This window comes from Microtus pennsylvanicus, chromosome 1 (assembly GCF_037038515.1).
Source record: "Microtus pennsylvanicus isolate mMicPen1 chromosome 1, mMicPen1.hap1, whole genome shotgun sequence".
Lineage (NCBI taxonomy): Eukaryota > Metazoa > Chordata > Mammalia > Rodentia > Cricetidae > Microtus > Microtus pennsylvanicus.
Genome location: NC_134579.1, coordinates 83,470,786 through 83,486,942, shown reverse-complemented (window position 1 = coordinate 83,486,942; position 16,157 = coordinate 83,470,786). Strand labels below are relative to the sequence as shown.

The 16,157-nt window shown below is 41.9% G+C and overlaps 1 protein-coding gene across 1 annotated transcript in view; it reads right to left on the bottom strand.

Annotated features, from left to right (window-relative positions):
- Positions 1-16,157, bottom strand: part of LOC142847606 (replication factor C subunit 3-like) — a 52,036-nt gene that overhangs the window by 19,909 nt on the left and 15,970 nt on the right. The window contains exons 7-10 of the mRNA XM_075968424.1: positions 12,641-12,797; positions 8,610-8,746; positions 8,436-8,534; positions 5,387-5,456 (exon numbers count right to left, since the gene is read on the bottom strand). Of these exons, the coding sequence (XP_075824539.1) occupies positions 5,387-5,456; positions 8,436-8,534; positions 8,610-8,746; positions 12,641-12,797 (463 nt within the window). The remainder of the gene's footprint in view (positions 1-5,386; positions 5,457-8,435; positions 8,535-8,609; positions 8,747-12,640; positions 12,798-16,157) is intronic.

Here is a 16,157-nt window from a genome sequence, read left to right as displayed (position 1 = left end):
ACTATGTTCATAGCAGTATTATTTGTAATACCCAGAACTTGGAAACAACCTAGATGCCCTTCAATGGAAGAATGGATGAAGAAAGTGTGGAATATCTACACATTAGAGTACTATGCTGCGGTAAAGAACAATGACTTCTCGAATTTTGCATGCAAATGGATGGAAATAGAAAACACTATACTGAGTGAGGTATCCCAGACCCAAAAGGATGAACATGGGATGTACTCACTCATAATTGGTTTCTAGCCATAAATAAGGGTCACGGAGTCTACAATTGGTGATCCTAAAGAAGCTAAGTAAGAAGGTGAACCAAAGGAAAAACATATAGTTATCCTCTTGGCTATGGGAAGTAGACAAAATTGCCGGGGAGAAAATTGGGATCTTGGGGGTGGGTTGGGATGAGGGTAATGGGAGATGGGGAGAGAAAAGCGAGAAGGGGAGGATGGGGGGACCTTGGGGAAAAAGGAGGATTGGGATAAAGGAAGGTTGGATAGGGGAGCAAGGAAGCACAATCCTTAGTTAAGGGAGCCACCTTAGGGTTGGCAAGGGACTTGAACCTAGAGTGGCTCCCAGGAGCCCAAGGCAATGTCCCCAGTTAGTTCCTGGGGTAGCGGAGAATAAGGAACCTGAAATGACCCTATCCTATAGCAATACTGATGAATATCTTGCATATCACCATAGAACCTTCATCTGGTGATGGAAGGAGATAGACACAGAGTACTGGACTGAGCTCCCAAGTTCCCAATGAGGAGCAGAAGGAGGGAGAACATGAGCAAGGAAGTCAGGACCACGAGAGGTGCACCCACCCACTGAGACAGTGGGGCTGATCTATTGGGAGCTCACCAAGTCCAGCTGGACTGTGACTGAAAAAGCATGGGATAAAACCAGACTCTCTGAACATGGCAAACAATGAGGGCTGATGAGAAGCCAAGGACAATGGCACGGGGTTTTGATCCTACTCACTGTTCTGGCTTTGTGGGAGCCTAGAGAGTTTGGATGTTCACCTTGCTTGATATGGACAGAGGGGGGTGGATCTTGGACTCTCCACAGGGCAGGAAACCATGACTGCTCTTTGGACTGGACAGGGAGGGGGAAAAGAGTGGGGGAGGGAGAGGAGGCTGGGAGGAGGGGGAAGGAAATGGGAGGCTGGGAGGAGGCGGAAACTTTTTTTTCCTTTTCTCAATAAAAAAAAGTTAAAAGAGCAAAAAAAAGAACAAAAAGAATATGACATTTCTAATTCTACATAACTGAAAGAGTTATGCTAAACACTTCATTTTGGGTGATTTAATATGCATTTTTCTAAGTCAGTAACAAACAGAGCCCTCAGATGTAAGCCTTGCCATACATTTGCATTTACTGTCTTTATATGAGGATATGAGCTAGTCTATAGAGGAAATGGGCATCAGTAAGTTAGAACATTCCTATGTCACAATGGAATTTCCAGTGATGAATATCATCAGTTAACTGAGGGTATATGTCCAAAAAAATGAGCAGGCAAGAACAAAATGGAGGTAAATTCACACTGTGTAAACAATATAAATTAATAACTTTCATAAGAAGTACAAGCAAGCAAATGTCAGTCAAAATAAACTCCATAGACTAGACTATAAGAAACAGAGAAGTAAAGATGTGCAACATAAATATATAACCTTTGCAGAAGAAATTGAGCATAGTCTCTGAGCAGAGACATACTTACTGTAGAATCAGCCCTCTCTTCTGTCTCAGGGAAAATGATGTGTCCTTGTAGCTCCTGGATTCTTTCTTGAGGAACTTGCTTTAAAATTATCAACAGACACCATTCACCTGCTACACGCACACTCACCATCTACAGAAACACAGAAATTAAGAGAGTATTTGCTCCTGGCTTGGTTCCACAGATACTCATAAAAACAAGAGAGATTAAAATGAGTTTCTCCCTTGCTGAGTTCAAGTGGTCTGCTCAGCAGTGAAGTTACATTTGTTGTGCTCAACCAAGGCAAAGCAAAAATGTGGTAAGGAAAGCTGAACTCAAATGTAGATCAGAATTCTATAGAGCTAATCATGAACTTCACTTTCTTTTCACTGGCCAGGTTCACAAAGATGGAGTTGCTACTTAGATGGAAGCTGTGGAATGGGATGAAGCACAATTGAAAGCGATTTCGAGTCAAAATGCGGTTATTCATGATGGAAATTTTGAGAGAACTATACCTATTTTTGGATTATTTTAATGGAAGCATTAGAGTTCAAAATGTATCAGCACTAGACAGTGTTCATTAACCATGAAGCTAGTTATCCCAGTATGCTATGACACATTCTTATGGACTCATATACACTGATATGCATAAAAAGTAGATACTGTGCTTACCGTAATTCACGTGATGATTCTACTTTTAGGAACCATCCTTATACTGAAACATAAGTGCTCTGTATGAAAGTTGTGGGGATGGGTAAAGAAGGAGCCCAAGAACCTAAGAATGTAATTCTAAAGTGTTTGTAGATGGTTTACACAGTATCTGTACAAGCTTGAAAAATACAGGTGATTTTTAGTTATATCTGTTTGCTAGTGATCAATTCAGGGCAGTATCATGTAAGAGGTTAACTGTTACCAGTAGTTTCTTTTATTTTTTTCATAATTGCATGAAAACACGTTTTTACAATATATCTGTGTATGTGTCTGTGTTTGTCTGTGTCTGTGTGTGTATGTGTGTTGCAACATCCATAAGAAGATTACATAAAATTCACCCCCAATTTCTGACTTACATTTTCTTTCCAACCACTCTTCTATAAAGATATATTACAAATATTTAGTTCCTTTAGCATTTCTCACACAGGAAAACAAAATAATAAGTTTAAACACATTATTAATATACTCACTGTCACCTATAATGCATAGGTGCACTGATGGAGGAAGATCATTGATTAATTAATAAACTGCTTGGCCCTGATAGGTTAGAACATAGGTGGGTAGAGTAAACAGAACAGAATGCTGGGAGAAAGAGGAAGTGAGGTAAGATGCCTCAGACAGACACCATGCCACTGCTCTCCAGGGCAGATGTCATGAGCTCAGACCCAGGATGGACATAGGCTAGAATCTTCCTGGTAAGTGCACCTCGTGGGCTACACACATTAATAGAAATGGGCCAAGCAGTGTTTATATGAATACAGTTTGTGTGTCATTATTTTGGGTCATAAGCTAGCCAGGTAGTCAGGAGTTGGGTGGCAAAAACGCAGCCCCACAGCTCCTTTCAACAGTGCACTATGGAGAGAAATCAGTAAATCATGTCTTCTTTGTGTCATCTGACCAGGAGCATCTCCAGATTTAAACGGTCTGATTCACTCATCAGGTGTCATCCATTTTTATCCTGTCCTATGTGTGAGTCTGAATCTATGCCTTTTGTAGGCTGTCTTAATAATGTGTTGTAGTGGCTCATTGTGTATCTGTCCATGGCAAGGGCTTTATTCTCTTTCTCTCATTGAACAGCACAAGGAGAATCACAAGAGGAAGGGCTGAGGGATACTGTGCAGAAATCTTTAAAATGATTTCACAAGGATTAGTCACTGACTCTACTTGACCCCACTTGATACCAATAACAGACAGTGCTACAAACACCATTGTTTACCATGATTCAATCTCTATATTGTATTTAGCATTTATTGTGGAGGAAGTAATTTAAGGTTTCACTACATGCAGGTTTCACCTGTATGTAGGCATATATACTTACATGTATGTATATATGTGTATATATATGTATATATCTGTTACTTTTTTGTACGAATCAGCAGTTTTCAACAAAGCCAAAAACACCATGTATACAATAAAACCTGGCACTTAATCAAGGCTTTCAAAATTCCAAACACAGAAAGTCCCTTGCAACAGTCTGAATTAAAGGATCGATTTTTGTTTTGGTTTGCTTTGTTTCCTTTATTGATGATGTGGAAGAAACATGCAGAAGAAAATGTATCTTGATATAACCGACATTTTACAGACTGAGCAAACTGTACCTATGTATTTAGGAATACACATGTACACACACAGAAATATGTGTGTGTGTGTATTTGTAAATAATTAATGAAAAAGTAGCCATGAATTTATAGGGAATGGATTAGAGTGAGGAAAAAGAAAAGGGATAATTATATTATAATCTCAAAAACTAAAATAAGTGGTTAAAAAAGTAAATTGTATCTTAGATTTTGATCTTTTTCCAGGCTAGAAATATGCAGTATAACATTCTCTTGCGAAGGTGGCACCATGTAGGGAATCACACCAGTCACATGATCCTGATGGCGACAGACCATATCTGCAGCACATTATCACTGACCTGTGCTGTCTGATGGGTAAGTAAGATACACTAAATGCTCTTTTGTTCTTTCAGACAAGGTCTCACTATATCCCAGGCTGATGTGCTCAAGAGATCCTTCTACCTCATCCAAGTGGCCACCAGATCTGGCTACGTCATTTGCATGACATGTTCAACTTATTATGGGTTTATCAGAAAAAAAAAGAAAAAAAAACAAAAAACCCTCATAAGTTGAGAGCAACTGTGTGCATTTGCACAAGGGTACAAAGACCTAAGAACCAAGAGAGTTACTGCCGTATTCATTACATTAATAACAATTCAAAGTTGCACCAATAAAGGCCATCTTCAAAAAACTGACAGGGTCATTTAGCCTATGCTATTGAATGAGACGCAGTACAGTGAACAGATTACACACTACTAAACACACACACACGCACACACATACACACACATGCACACAGCACTTGTTACTAGGTGAAAGGAACAAGTTTATTCAAAGCATTAATAACACCTATATAGCAAGGACGACCTTGTATTCTGGATCATGTGAGTTTGTTCACATTACTGTGCAATTTCAATAGAATCAAACTGCAAATTCCCTAATGCCTGAAATCAGTAAATTTAGCTAAGCGACCAGCAGAGTGATCCTACAAAGTCTAGACTGGAAGTACATCCTCGGCCTCATTTCTCCACGTACACCACGTCTTCCCTGGAACACCGGTTTCCCATCCACTTATACAGTTCCATCCTTAGTGCTGAGTGTCAGCTGGAAAAAACCTTTCCCTGAGCAGCCGACCATGGCTGTGCATAACTCGGCTCTTTATTATTATTATTTCACCTTCCTTTCTTTAAAGACTCAAAGCATTAGGAAATATTCTTCACTTGTCTCCCGTGTCACTCCCATGAACACAGCATCACAACTGAGGTCTTCCCTGCCGTCTTCTGTGGTCCTCTAAGGGTGCCTGGCACACAGGAAGAATACATCTGTAGAATTACTGAAATGCTAAAACTGATGATGACGTACCTTAGCATTACAAAAGCGCTGTGATCACAGGACTGGTGTCAGGTTATAGCTAGGAATGTTCAAGATGTCAAACAGGGCCATTTACCTTCATTATCATCTCAGGAGGAATACAGTGAGTGAGAAGCTCATAGAGCCTCCCGCGGACTTCAAGGAGCCTAAAAAAAAAAAAAGGAGTTGCACTTTGTGATAAAAAAGGAACAATTTTAATGACCCAGCTGGTAAGGTCAAGTTTCTTACTTGATTTATCACACAGCTCTAGACAGAAGCTGCCTGACTTGTGCTGTACCAATGAGAGACTGCCCCAGTACACCCTCTTCAGTGTCTTCTCAAACAGTCTCATTCTGTAGCCCAACTCGCCTGGGCCTCATGTAGCTCATGCCAGCTTTGAACTGGTAGCACTCTTTCTGCCTCAGCTTCCTAGGATAATCCACCAGGGACAAGGACCAGTTCAGTTTTTGTAAGTTTTTTCCATTCATTTTAACAGTAGCTATTTATAATAAGGGCTCCTCATTGTATCACACACAATAGTACTGAAGAGAAATCAAGATTTCAGGGGCCTAAGAGATGGTTTGAGAGGTAATCTGCTTGTATTACAAATCTAATAACCTGAGTCTGATTGCCAAGAACCCATGGTGAAGGGCCAAAATGATTCCTGGAAGCCGTCCTCTGATCGCTACAGAGACACACTTATGGCTGTGTGCGCTTATGAGCAAGTACACGCGTGTAAAAACAAACATGGACACATACACACACACACACACAAATAAGCAGAATAATAAAAATTAAGAAGAAAAAAAAGAAATTAAGAACTTGAAATATGGAACTTGAGCTCGTTCACACCAGAAACTAAATACACTCACTCTACTAATGAATCAAGTACTCTTTTTATGCAGCTTAGAATTTTATGCTTAAAGTATCTACAGAGAGGCTGTGAAAAGACTGGCCTGTCTCCAGTCAATCACACAAGAGATGAGGTAATGTCAGCATGAAGTATGAACCTAGTCTATAAACTACAGCAGGGACACAAAGCTGACCTTCACCGAAGGGACAGGCAGAGATAACCACAACCAGGATAAGCCAATACGAGTGCAAACCCGAGTCCCTAACTCAGGCTCCCCTCATGGCATTTTCAGGAGGGTGGGACGGAAATGCACATACTGCATGTCAGAACAAGAATAAACAACGATATTCCCTAAACTCAGAAAACAACTGTCTTTGTCTTTCTACAATGCATTACCAAGAAAAAAACAACTGTCCAGGGTTCTGAATAAGCTACTGCAGATGCTCCACTGCAGGTGAATCCAGACAGGGATTTAGAAGTTCTTTCTTAAAAGCACAGGTTCAAACTCCTCTCTCGGTCACACACAGAGTTCAGCACAGCACCAGCACAAGGTCTCACTAACCACCTGCACTAACTGACAGAAGAATCTCCGGAACCCTAACTCATCAGATAGCTACCTAGAAACACACACTCCTCTCACCACTGTGTTCATCTAAACCACGGACACTCAGGCTCTCATGGCTGCACTCAAGTCTATTCTGCACCCTAAAAATGATCTACTCCCCCTAGGGCTCAAGGCGGCTTGCTTCTCAGCTGTGACGGGCAAGGATGAGGCTGCGCTTCAGTGAGGCTGAGGAAATGCCACACTGCAACAGCAGGGGACCTCAAAACTGTCATGTTTATTCAGAGCTATGGAGCCTGTCTTAGTTAAGCTGCCATAAAAGAAACAACTAGTGGCTGAGACATTTCAGTCCTGTCCACTACTGAGTTAGAAACCCACAGACGTGAAAGGAAACAGCTTTGGAGTGTGGCACAACGATGCTTTCTAAGTACTTCGTATTTCTCACCACAGATCCTGTCCTTGGGCATGAGCAGTGTCTTGTAGTTCTGGACCCATATCGTACAATCTCTTTGATCTCTGCACCAAAGCACAAGTGCCCTTGCAGGACAACAAACAGTATCTCCAAGAGAGAAACATTTGGCTAAGTTAGCTCTCAAGCTGGAAGCTCAGGGTCTCTCTAGCACATTCCACATCAATGACAAATCAATTACAACAATGACAATTGTTCTTTCAGCCTGAACACACTAGGCACTTTATGCTGTGCAATAAAACTAAGCTACTTTCTGTGGGGAAAAAGAGATGAATAAAGTTCAATTTTACATGCTAACATATTGAAGAAAAGCATAAACTATACGCACTAACTACTTAGGTTCACTATATTTCAGGTCTTACATGCAATTTTTTCCCCTTTCAAATGAGGCTCTGTTGCCAGGAGGCCGCTAGTTAGTTCCCTGCCACGTAGCCCCGAAATAATCACACAAAAGATGCATTAATCAAATCACTGCTTGGCCCATTAGCTCTAGCTTCTTACTAGCTAACTCTCACATATTAATTTAAACCATTTCTACTAATCTGTGTGTCGTCTCGAGGCTGTGACTCACCGGGAAAAGTTCCACCTGGCTCCAGAGGCTGCCTGGCTTCTCTCCAATCTGCCCTTTTTTCTCCCAGCATTCCATTCAGTTCTCCCCACCTACTTCTCCTCTGCCCTTCTTTCTCCCAGCATTCCATTTAGTTCTCCCCACCTACTTCTCCTCTGCCCTTCTTTCTCCCAGCATTCCATTTAGTTTCCCCACCTACTTCTCCTCTGCCCTTCTTTCTCCCAGCATTCCATTTAGTTTCCCCACCTAGTTCTCCTCTGCCCTTCTTTCTCCCAGCATTCCATTTAGTTCTCCCCACCTACTTCTCCTCTGCCCTTCTCTCTCCCAGCGTTCCATTTAGTTCTCCCCACCTACTTCTCCTCTGCCCTTCTTTCTCCCAGCATTCCATTTAGTTTCCCCACCTAGTTCTCCTCTGCCCTTCTTTCTCCCAGCATTCCATTCAGTTCTCCCCACCTAGTTCTCCTCTGCCCTTCTTTCTCCCAGCATTCCTTTTAGTTCTCCCCACGTACTTCTCCTCTGCCCTTCTCTCTCCCAGCATTCCATTTAGTTTCCCCACCTAGTTCTCCTCTGCCCTATCAGGCCGGGCCAATTTCTTCATTCATTAACCAATAAAAGCAACATATAGGCAGAAGGACCTCCCACACTAAAGCTCGGGAATTATTGTAAATGCCGTGTGCCTCCCCTATGCTGTTACCTCTGTGGAGTCTGCTGACTGACGGTAGCATTTGCAGTCTCCCTCAGATGCACCTCCCAGTCTGTCTCGGGGATTTCGTGGTCTTCAGTAAAAGGGTATCTATGACACCAGAGAAAATACATTAACCACACATCGTCATGCTCCAGATGCTCCCTGTGTGACGGCCCCACTCACTGCTGCACTCTGCAAGCTTCACACATCAGTAAGGCTTTCCTGAGGTTCCTGCAGGACTTCTCTGCCAGCCTGTGAGCCAGTTCCGAAGGAAGAGCCAGACCCTCCTTCTTGCAGACACTGGATAACACACTGCAAATCTGGAAGACAAATCAACAAGGAGGAAAGCACATGAGCCAATGTCTAACGTCTGTCCGCATCGCTGTGGAGCCTTTCACAGTGCTGCTGCCTCCTACAGGACGCCATGTGCTGCTGCTGTACACAGTCTTCACTGTCTATTATGAGTGAGCGCTGTCTACTGGGAAACTAGTACATGTTATTGACAGCTGTTAAGATGAAAGGGAAAACGGTGCACTGACTCCCACAAAGGAACCAGGGATTCTCGCGTTCTCTATGTCCCCTATGCTCCCATTTCCCCTATGACAAACTAAATCAGCTTAAGGTAGAAGACATTAAATACTTCATCAGTCCTTAGGCACTGAATTCATAACACTCATTTGCTAAAAGATAGATGCAAGAGAACATGGTTTATATTTGTATTCACCAGTAAACACATCACTCTGTACACCTACTAATGGCTGACCTTTGGATCTGTCTGCAGCTGCCCTTAAATGGCTGATATGCTTCACCTTGTTTTAGAAAACAAAATTTGAGCTAAGATATTTCTGGAAAGCTTAACATGACTAACGTCATCAATGCTGGGAGCAAGCACACAAATTGCCAGGCACCTATGGCAGATCGGGGGGATCACCTTAGATGTGGAATTGCAACACAAGATCAGCCTACAGGTGGACATGTACTTCTCCATGGTTCTGCGCAAGGCATGCTGAGCATCCTTTGTGAGTTTGTCCACCTTTGTCAATAATACCACTGGGTCAAAAAGAAACAAACCAGCTACAACTGGAGGGCACTCAAGCGTTAAGTCCCCATCTGCCTCTACCGTGTCCTCATTAATAGGTGTGACGTCCTAAATAGATGGCTGATATTCTACTTTCACCTCTGCAAAGGCAGAATCATGTTATTTAAAATGTTATAATCAAACAAGACTAAGAAACCCTGGTCAAAATGAAGTTAAATTAGGACTTCTCACTTCATCTCAGCTTTTATCATAACAAAGTTGCAAGACAAGGATGTGCTGATCTATGCTATAAACTCAAAGAATTTGTTAATACTTTGAAAATCTCTGATGCAAGAGTCATAGCCAATGGGTACAGTCAACAGGAGAATCTGGGAAGACATACAGGAAAATTGCATCTGGCTGCAATCGAGGACCAGACAGCCTTAAGAGGTTCAGGAACTGTGAGTGGGCAGGGGGTGAAAAGTCAAACTCCATTCCCATTTCCATAAAAAGAACAAAGACAAAGACACATCATGCCTGAGTTGGAGTCAAAAGACAAATCAACAACACTTGTCCAAGCTGTGAGAATGTGAAACCACAGACTGCCCACAGGACACACAGGATCACAGCCAGTGAGAATGCAGAAGCCATAAGCAGGAGCAGGCCCCACAGGGCCCAATCTGTGGCTGAGAACATGAGACCCTGACACAGTGGGAATGGAGCAAGTAGGTGGTTCTGGAACAAAGGCACTTCCTGCTAAGAGGATTGCTCCATGCAGAGCCCAGCAGTGGGAGCCTAGTGAGCAGAACAGGAGAGACAAGGACAAGAATGTAGAGTGGTAGGAAATATGGGTCCCGACTTTCTGAAGAAAAAACACAGAAACACCTAAGCCCCAAACATAGAAAAACCCTCTCTGGCCTCCTGCCTTCAAACACTACAAAAAAACCTATTATTTTTTTTATGTTTTGTTAAAGATGGTCAATAGAAAATAATCACACTGAATTCATAGTTCTAAGAAAATAATTACTTTTCACGTAACCATAAATGTAATGGACAAACATGCTAATCTAACTTTGGAGCATGAAGACCTGAGTTCAGCTCCAGAAACCATGTAAAAAGACGCTCATAAAACTCAGAGCTGGAGAAACAGAGGCAGATGCATCCCTGGAACTCAGCAAAACAAAAAATATACCAAGGAAGGATGGTGGCCCACACTCAGTATCTGATACTTATTCCAGACAGGATTGACTTTTTAGACAGCTTTGTTTATGCTCACCAACACTGAAAGAGTCAGGATAGCTCAACAGAACTCATGCAAGGAACTGCAAACTGTGAGCTCTGCAGAGCGAGCAGACTTCAGTGACAGCACAGGCTGTGGGTCAAGCAACCAGCTTTACTTTAATCTGCTCTGTGGACCAAGCTTCCAAACGTACAGCAATATTTCAAAAAATAACTCTAAGCTGGAGGACAAGGAGTGTAAACTATTTTTTTTGCTTTTGCTAAAAATGTAATTCCTACTACTTTTCTAAAAATATTTAGTAGCAGTTTACCTAGGATTAACTTCCAGGTGGTAGTTACTGGCAACGGTGCTGATTTCAATTTTTTTTAGATGGAGTCTGTGAATGAAACAAGAATCTGCTCAACATTTTCTTACTGGCTATCTCCTTTTTCTCATGTATAACCAATCACCACTAACTACCTGAACAGTCTTCCATGTTAACACAGAAATAAAGGAAAAATATATTCACGTTCCACGGCAAATAATAACATAGAAAGAGGAAATCTCATGCACACCTGTTTTACTCCTCCCGCTCAAAAATGTGTCTCTGCAATCCCTTTTAGACAACTGGTGTGAGATGACGGCCATGTATCAACTTAAAGTATGCATGTTCTGCAGCAAATTACTTTTGTGGATTTTCGCTTTGACGACACCGTGAATGTCTGTTTCATCTGATGAACTGATCTATACATACCACACACACACACACACACACACACACACACACTATATTTCTTAAGTCATAGGCAGCCAGTGTTGGGGAGGGGTGCATATCTGATCAGTACTAAAAATCCTTGCCAGGGAGACCTGAGACAGCTAACTTCATAAGCACAGGACTGAGTCAACAACCTGGGCTAGAGTGTGGAACTGGGATGGCGAACTCTACAGGAGCAGGACGGAACCAGCGACCTAGGCCAGAGCAGACCTGAGACAGTGAACTCCACAGGAGCAGGTACAGCAGAGCAACCAGAGCAAATGCTGAGGGAGTGTGCCAGAGCCAGAGACCTCTACGGGTTCAGGAAATGAGTCTGGGACCTATGAGGAGATAGGCAGGATTCAGTGACCTCTGCAGGACTGGGAGTAAGTCTGTATCTTCGATGGAGTAAACCTGAACCAGAACACCTGCAGGTCCAGGTGTGAATATGGGACCTCCCAGAAACTGGTCCTGAGCCAGGAACTCTGAGGGTCAGGGTATGAATCTGGGACCTTCAATGTAGTGGGCAGGAACCAGAGACCTCTGCAGGTTCGGGCACTAGTGAATTAAAAGAACATTTGAAAATTTTAGAAGAAAAAGAAGCAAACTGACCTAAGAGAACTAGATGGCAAGAAATAATCAAATTAAGAGCAAAAATAAACAAAATAAAAACAAAGAAAACAATACAACAATCAATAAAACACGACCTTCCCCCCCCCCCAAGTCTGGGTTTTCTGCAAGGTCCTTTGCTCTGGAACAGTTTTCTGCTCCTACACTAAGGCTACCCACCCAGAGCAGTGAGTGCCTACCTACGGGGCAGGCCTCAAGGATCCCTGGAAAGGGAGCACGCGCACCTCCAGCTTGTGCGCCAGGGTCTCCTGAGCTCTTCTGGATACCGCCCTGCCTGCTCCGTTCATCCTTTTGTCCCCGGATCATTGGGCTACCAGGCGGCCCTGTTTAGGTGCTGAGGAGTCCCATCTGGACGGGTGAGTGTGTGCTATCCAGGGGCGGATTGTCCCGGAAGAGAGCACAACACCCATCCTTCAGCTCCTTCTGCAGGGCTGTCTTTCTTACACACACCCCTCTCCCCAAATCTGGGTTTTCTGCAAGATTCTTTGCTCAGGAACAGTTTTATGCTCCTAGACTAAGGCTACCCACCCAGAGCGGTGAGCGCCTACCTACGGGGCAGGCCTCAAGAACCCCCGGAAAGGGAGCACGCGCACCTTCAGCTTGTGTGGCAGGGTGTCCTGTGCTCTTCTGGATACCGCCCTGCCGGCCCCGTTCTGTTCTTCCTTTTGTCCCCGGATCATTGGACTACCAGGCGTCCTTGTTTTGGTGCTGAGGAGTTCCATCTGGACGGGAACTGTTCCTGCTTCTACACTGAAGACATACACCCAGAGAGTCAGTCACAGCAAAGACTGGACCAAGACACCAGGCCTCTCTTGGCTTCATTTGAAGGAAGAGATGGGAAGGCTCCAATGCAAGAATTCCTCCAACAACCTGAAAGGCAACATGACATCACCAGAATCCAGGGATCCCGAAATAAGAATTGTACACCCTACTCCAGAAGAATTAGAAGAAATCGACTCAAAAGTGAACTATATGAAAATAATAGAAGACCTTAAACAGGAGGTGAAAAACTGCCATAAACAATTAGAGATTACAAACAAAAAGGTAGAGGAAATGAATAAATCGCTCAAAGATACCCAAGAAAACCAAGAGAAACAAGAAAAAGCAATCAAACAGGTAAGGAAAGCGGTTCAGACTTGAAGATTGAAATGGAAGTAATGAAGAAAACACAAACCGAGGGAAGGATGGAGATGGAAAATCTGGGTAAATGAACAGGAACTACAGAGACAAGTACTACCAACAGATTACAAGAGATAGAAGAAAGAATGTCAGACACTGAAGATACCATAGAGAAAATAAACACACTGATCAAAGAAAACAGCAAAACCAACAAATTCATATCACAAAACATTCAGGAAATCTGGGAAACAATAAAAAGACCAAACCTAAGAATAATTGGGATAGAAGAAGAAGTACAGCTCAATGGTCCAGAAAACATATTTAATACAATTATAGAAGAAAACTTTCCCAACCTAAAGAAAGATATTCCTTTGAAGGTTCAAGAAGCATACAGAAAGCCGTATAATAATCACAACAGAAAACATACAGAATAAAGAAAGAATATTAAGAACTACAAAGGAAAACGGTCAAGTTACATATAAAGGTAAACCTATCAGACTTACACCTGACTTCTCTATGGAAACCATGAAAGCCAGAAGGTCCTGGATAGATGTACTGCAGAAACTAAGAGAACATGGATGCAAGCTCAGACTACTATACCCAGCCAAGCTTTCGTTCACTATAAATGGAGAAAATAACATTTTCCAGGATAAAAACAAATTTAAACAATACGTAGCCACAAATCCAGCCTTACAGAAAGTAATAGAAGGAAAATCACAAACCAAGGAGTCCAACAATGACCACAATAACACAAACATCTAGAGACCCTTCACCAACACGAATCAAAGAAGGGAAACACACAAACTCTATGACTAAAAATGTGACCGGAGTTAAGAACCACTGGTCATTAATATCACTTAATGTCAATGGACTCAACTCACCTATAAAAAGGCACAGGCTAAGAGATTGGATACGAAAACAGGATCCAACATTCTGCTGTTTACAAGAAACACACCTCAACCACAAAGACAGGCACCTACTCAGAGTAAAGGGCTAGGAAAAGGCTTATCAAGCAAATGGACCCAAGAAACAAGCAGGTGTGGCCATACTAATTTTTAACAAAGTTGACTTCAAACTTAAATCAATCAGAAAAGATGGAGAGGGACATTTTATACTCATAACAGGAACAATTCATCAGGATGAAGTCTCAATCCTGAATATCTATGCCCCTCTTATAAAAGCACCCATGTAAGTAAAAGAAACATTACTAAAACTCAAGGCTGCCATCAAACCGCACACACTAATAGTAGGAGACTTCAACACTCCTCTCTCACCAATGGACAGGCCAATCAGACAGAAACCTAACAGAGAAATAAGAGAATTAATGGAGGTAATGAAGCAAATGGACTTAACAGACATCTATAGAACATTCCACCCAAATAGGAAAGAATATACCTTCTTCTCTGCAGCTCATGGAACCTTCTCGAAAATTGACCACATACTCGGTAACAAAGCAAACTTCCAGTTACAAAAAAAATATTCGTAACCTCCTGCGTCTTATCAGATCACCATGGATGAAAGTTAGAATTCAACAACAATGCTACCCCCAGAAAGCCTACAAACTCATGGAAACTGAACAGTCAACTACTGAACCACACCTGGATCAAGGCAGAAATAAAGAAATTAAAGTCTTTCCTGAATTCAATGAAAATAAAGAAACAACATACTCAAACTTATGGGACACTATGAAAGCAATCCTAAGAGGAAAGTTCATAGCACTAAGTGCCCACCTATAGAAAACAGAGAAAGCACACATTGGAGACTTAACAGCCCACCTGAAAGCTCTAGAAAAAAAAGAAGCAGACTCACCTAGGAGGAGTAGAAGACTGGAAATAATCAAACTGAGGGCGGAAATCAACAAAATAGAAACACAGAAAACAATCCAAAGAATCAATGAAACAAAAAGCTGGTTCCTGGAGAAAATCAAGAAGATTGACAAAACCCTATCCAAACTAATCAAATGGCAAGGAGAGAATATGCAAATTAATAAGATCAGAAATGAAAAGGGGGACATAACCACAGACAAAGAGGAAATTCAAAGAAGCATCAGATCTTACTACATTAGCCAGTATGCCACAAAACTGGAAAATGTCAAAGAAATGGACACGTTTTTAGATAAATACCATATACCAAAGTTAAACCAGGAACAGGCAAACAATCTAAATAGACCTGTTAGTCGCGAAGAATTAGAAGCTGTTATCAAAAACCTCCCTACCAATAAAAGCCCAGGACCAGATGGTTCCAATGCGGAATTCTACCAGAACTTCCTAGAAGACCTAATCCCTATACTCCTTAACGTACTTCACAATATAGAAACAGAGGAGTCATTGCCAAATTCCTCTTATGAAGCCACAGTCACTCTGATACCAAAATCGCACAAAGACTCAACCAAGAAAGAGAATTACAGGCCAATCTCACTCATGAACATCAACGCAAAATTCCTCAACAAAATACTGGCAAAATGTATCCAAGAACACATTAGAAAAATTATCCATTATGATCAAGTAGGCTTCATCCCAGAGATGCAGGGCTGGTTCAACATACGAAAATCTATCAATGTAATCCATCATATAAATAAACTGAAAGAAAAAACCCATATGATCATTTCATTAGATGCTGAAAAAGCTTTTGACAAAATTCAACATCCCTTTATGATAAAAGTCTTGGAGAGATTAGGGATACAAAGGTCATACCTAAATACAATAAAAGCTATTTACAGCAAACCGACAGCTAACATCAACCTAAACGGAGAGAAATGCAAAGCCATCCCACTAAAATCAGGAACATGGCAAGGCTGTCCACTCTCTCCATACCTCTTCAATATAGTGCTTGAAGTTCTAGCAATAGCAATAAGACAACATAAGGTGATTCGAATTGGGAAGGAAGAGGTTGAACTTTCATTATTTGCAGATGATATGATAGTGTACATAAGCGACCACAAAAAACTCCACCAAAGAATTCCTACAGCTGATAAAACCTTTAGTAATGTGG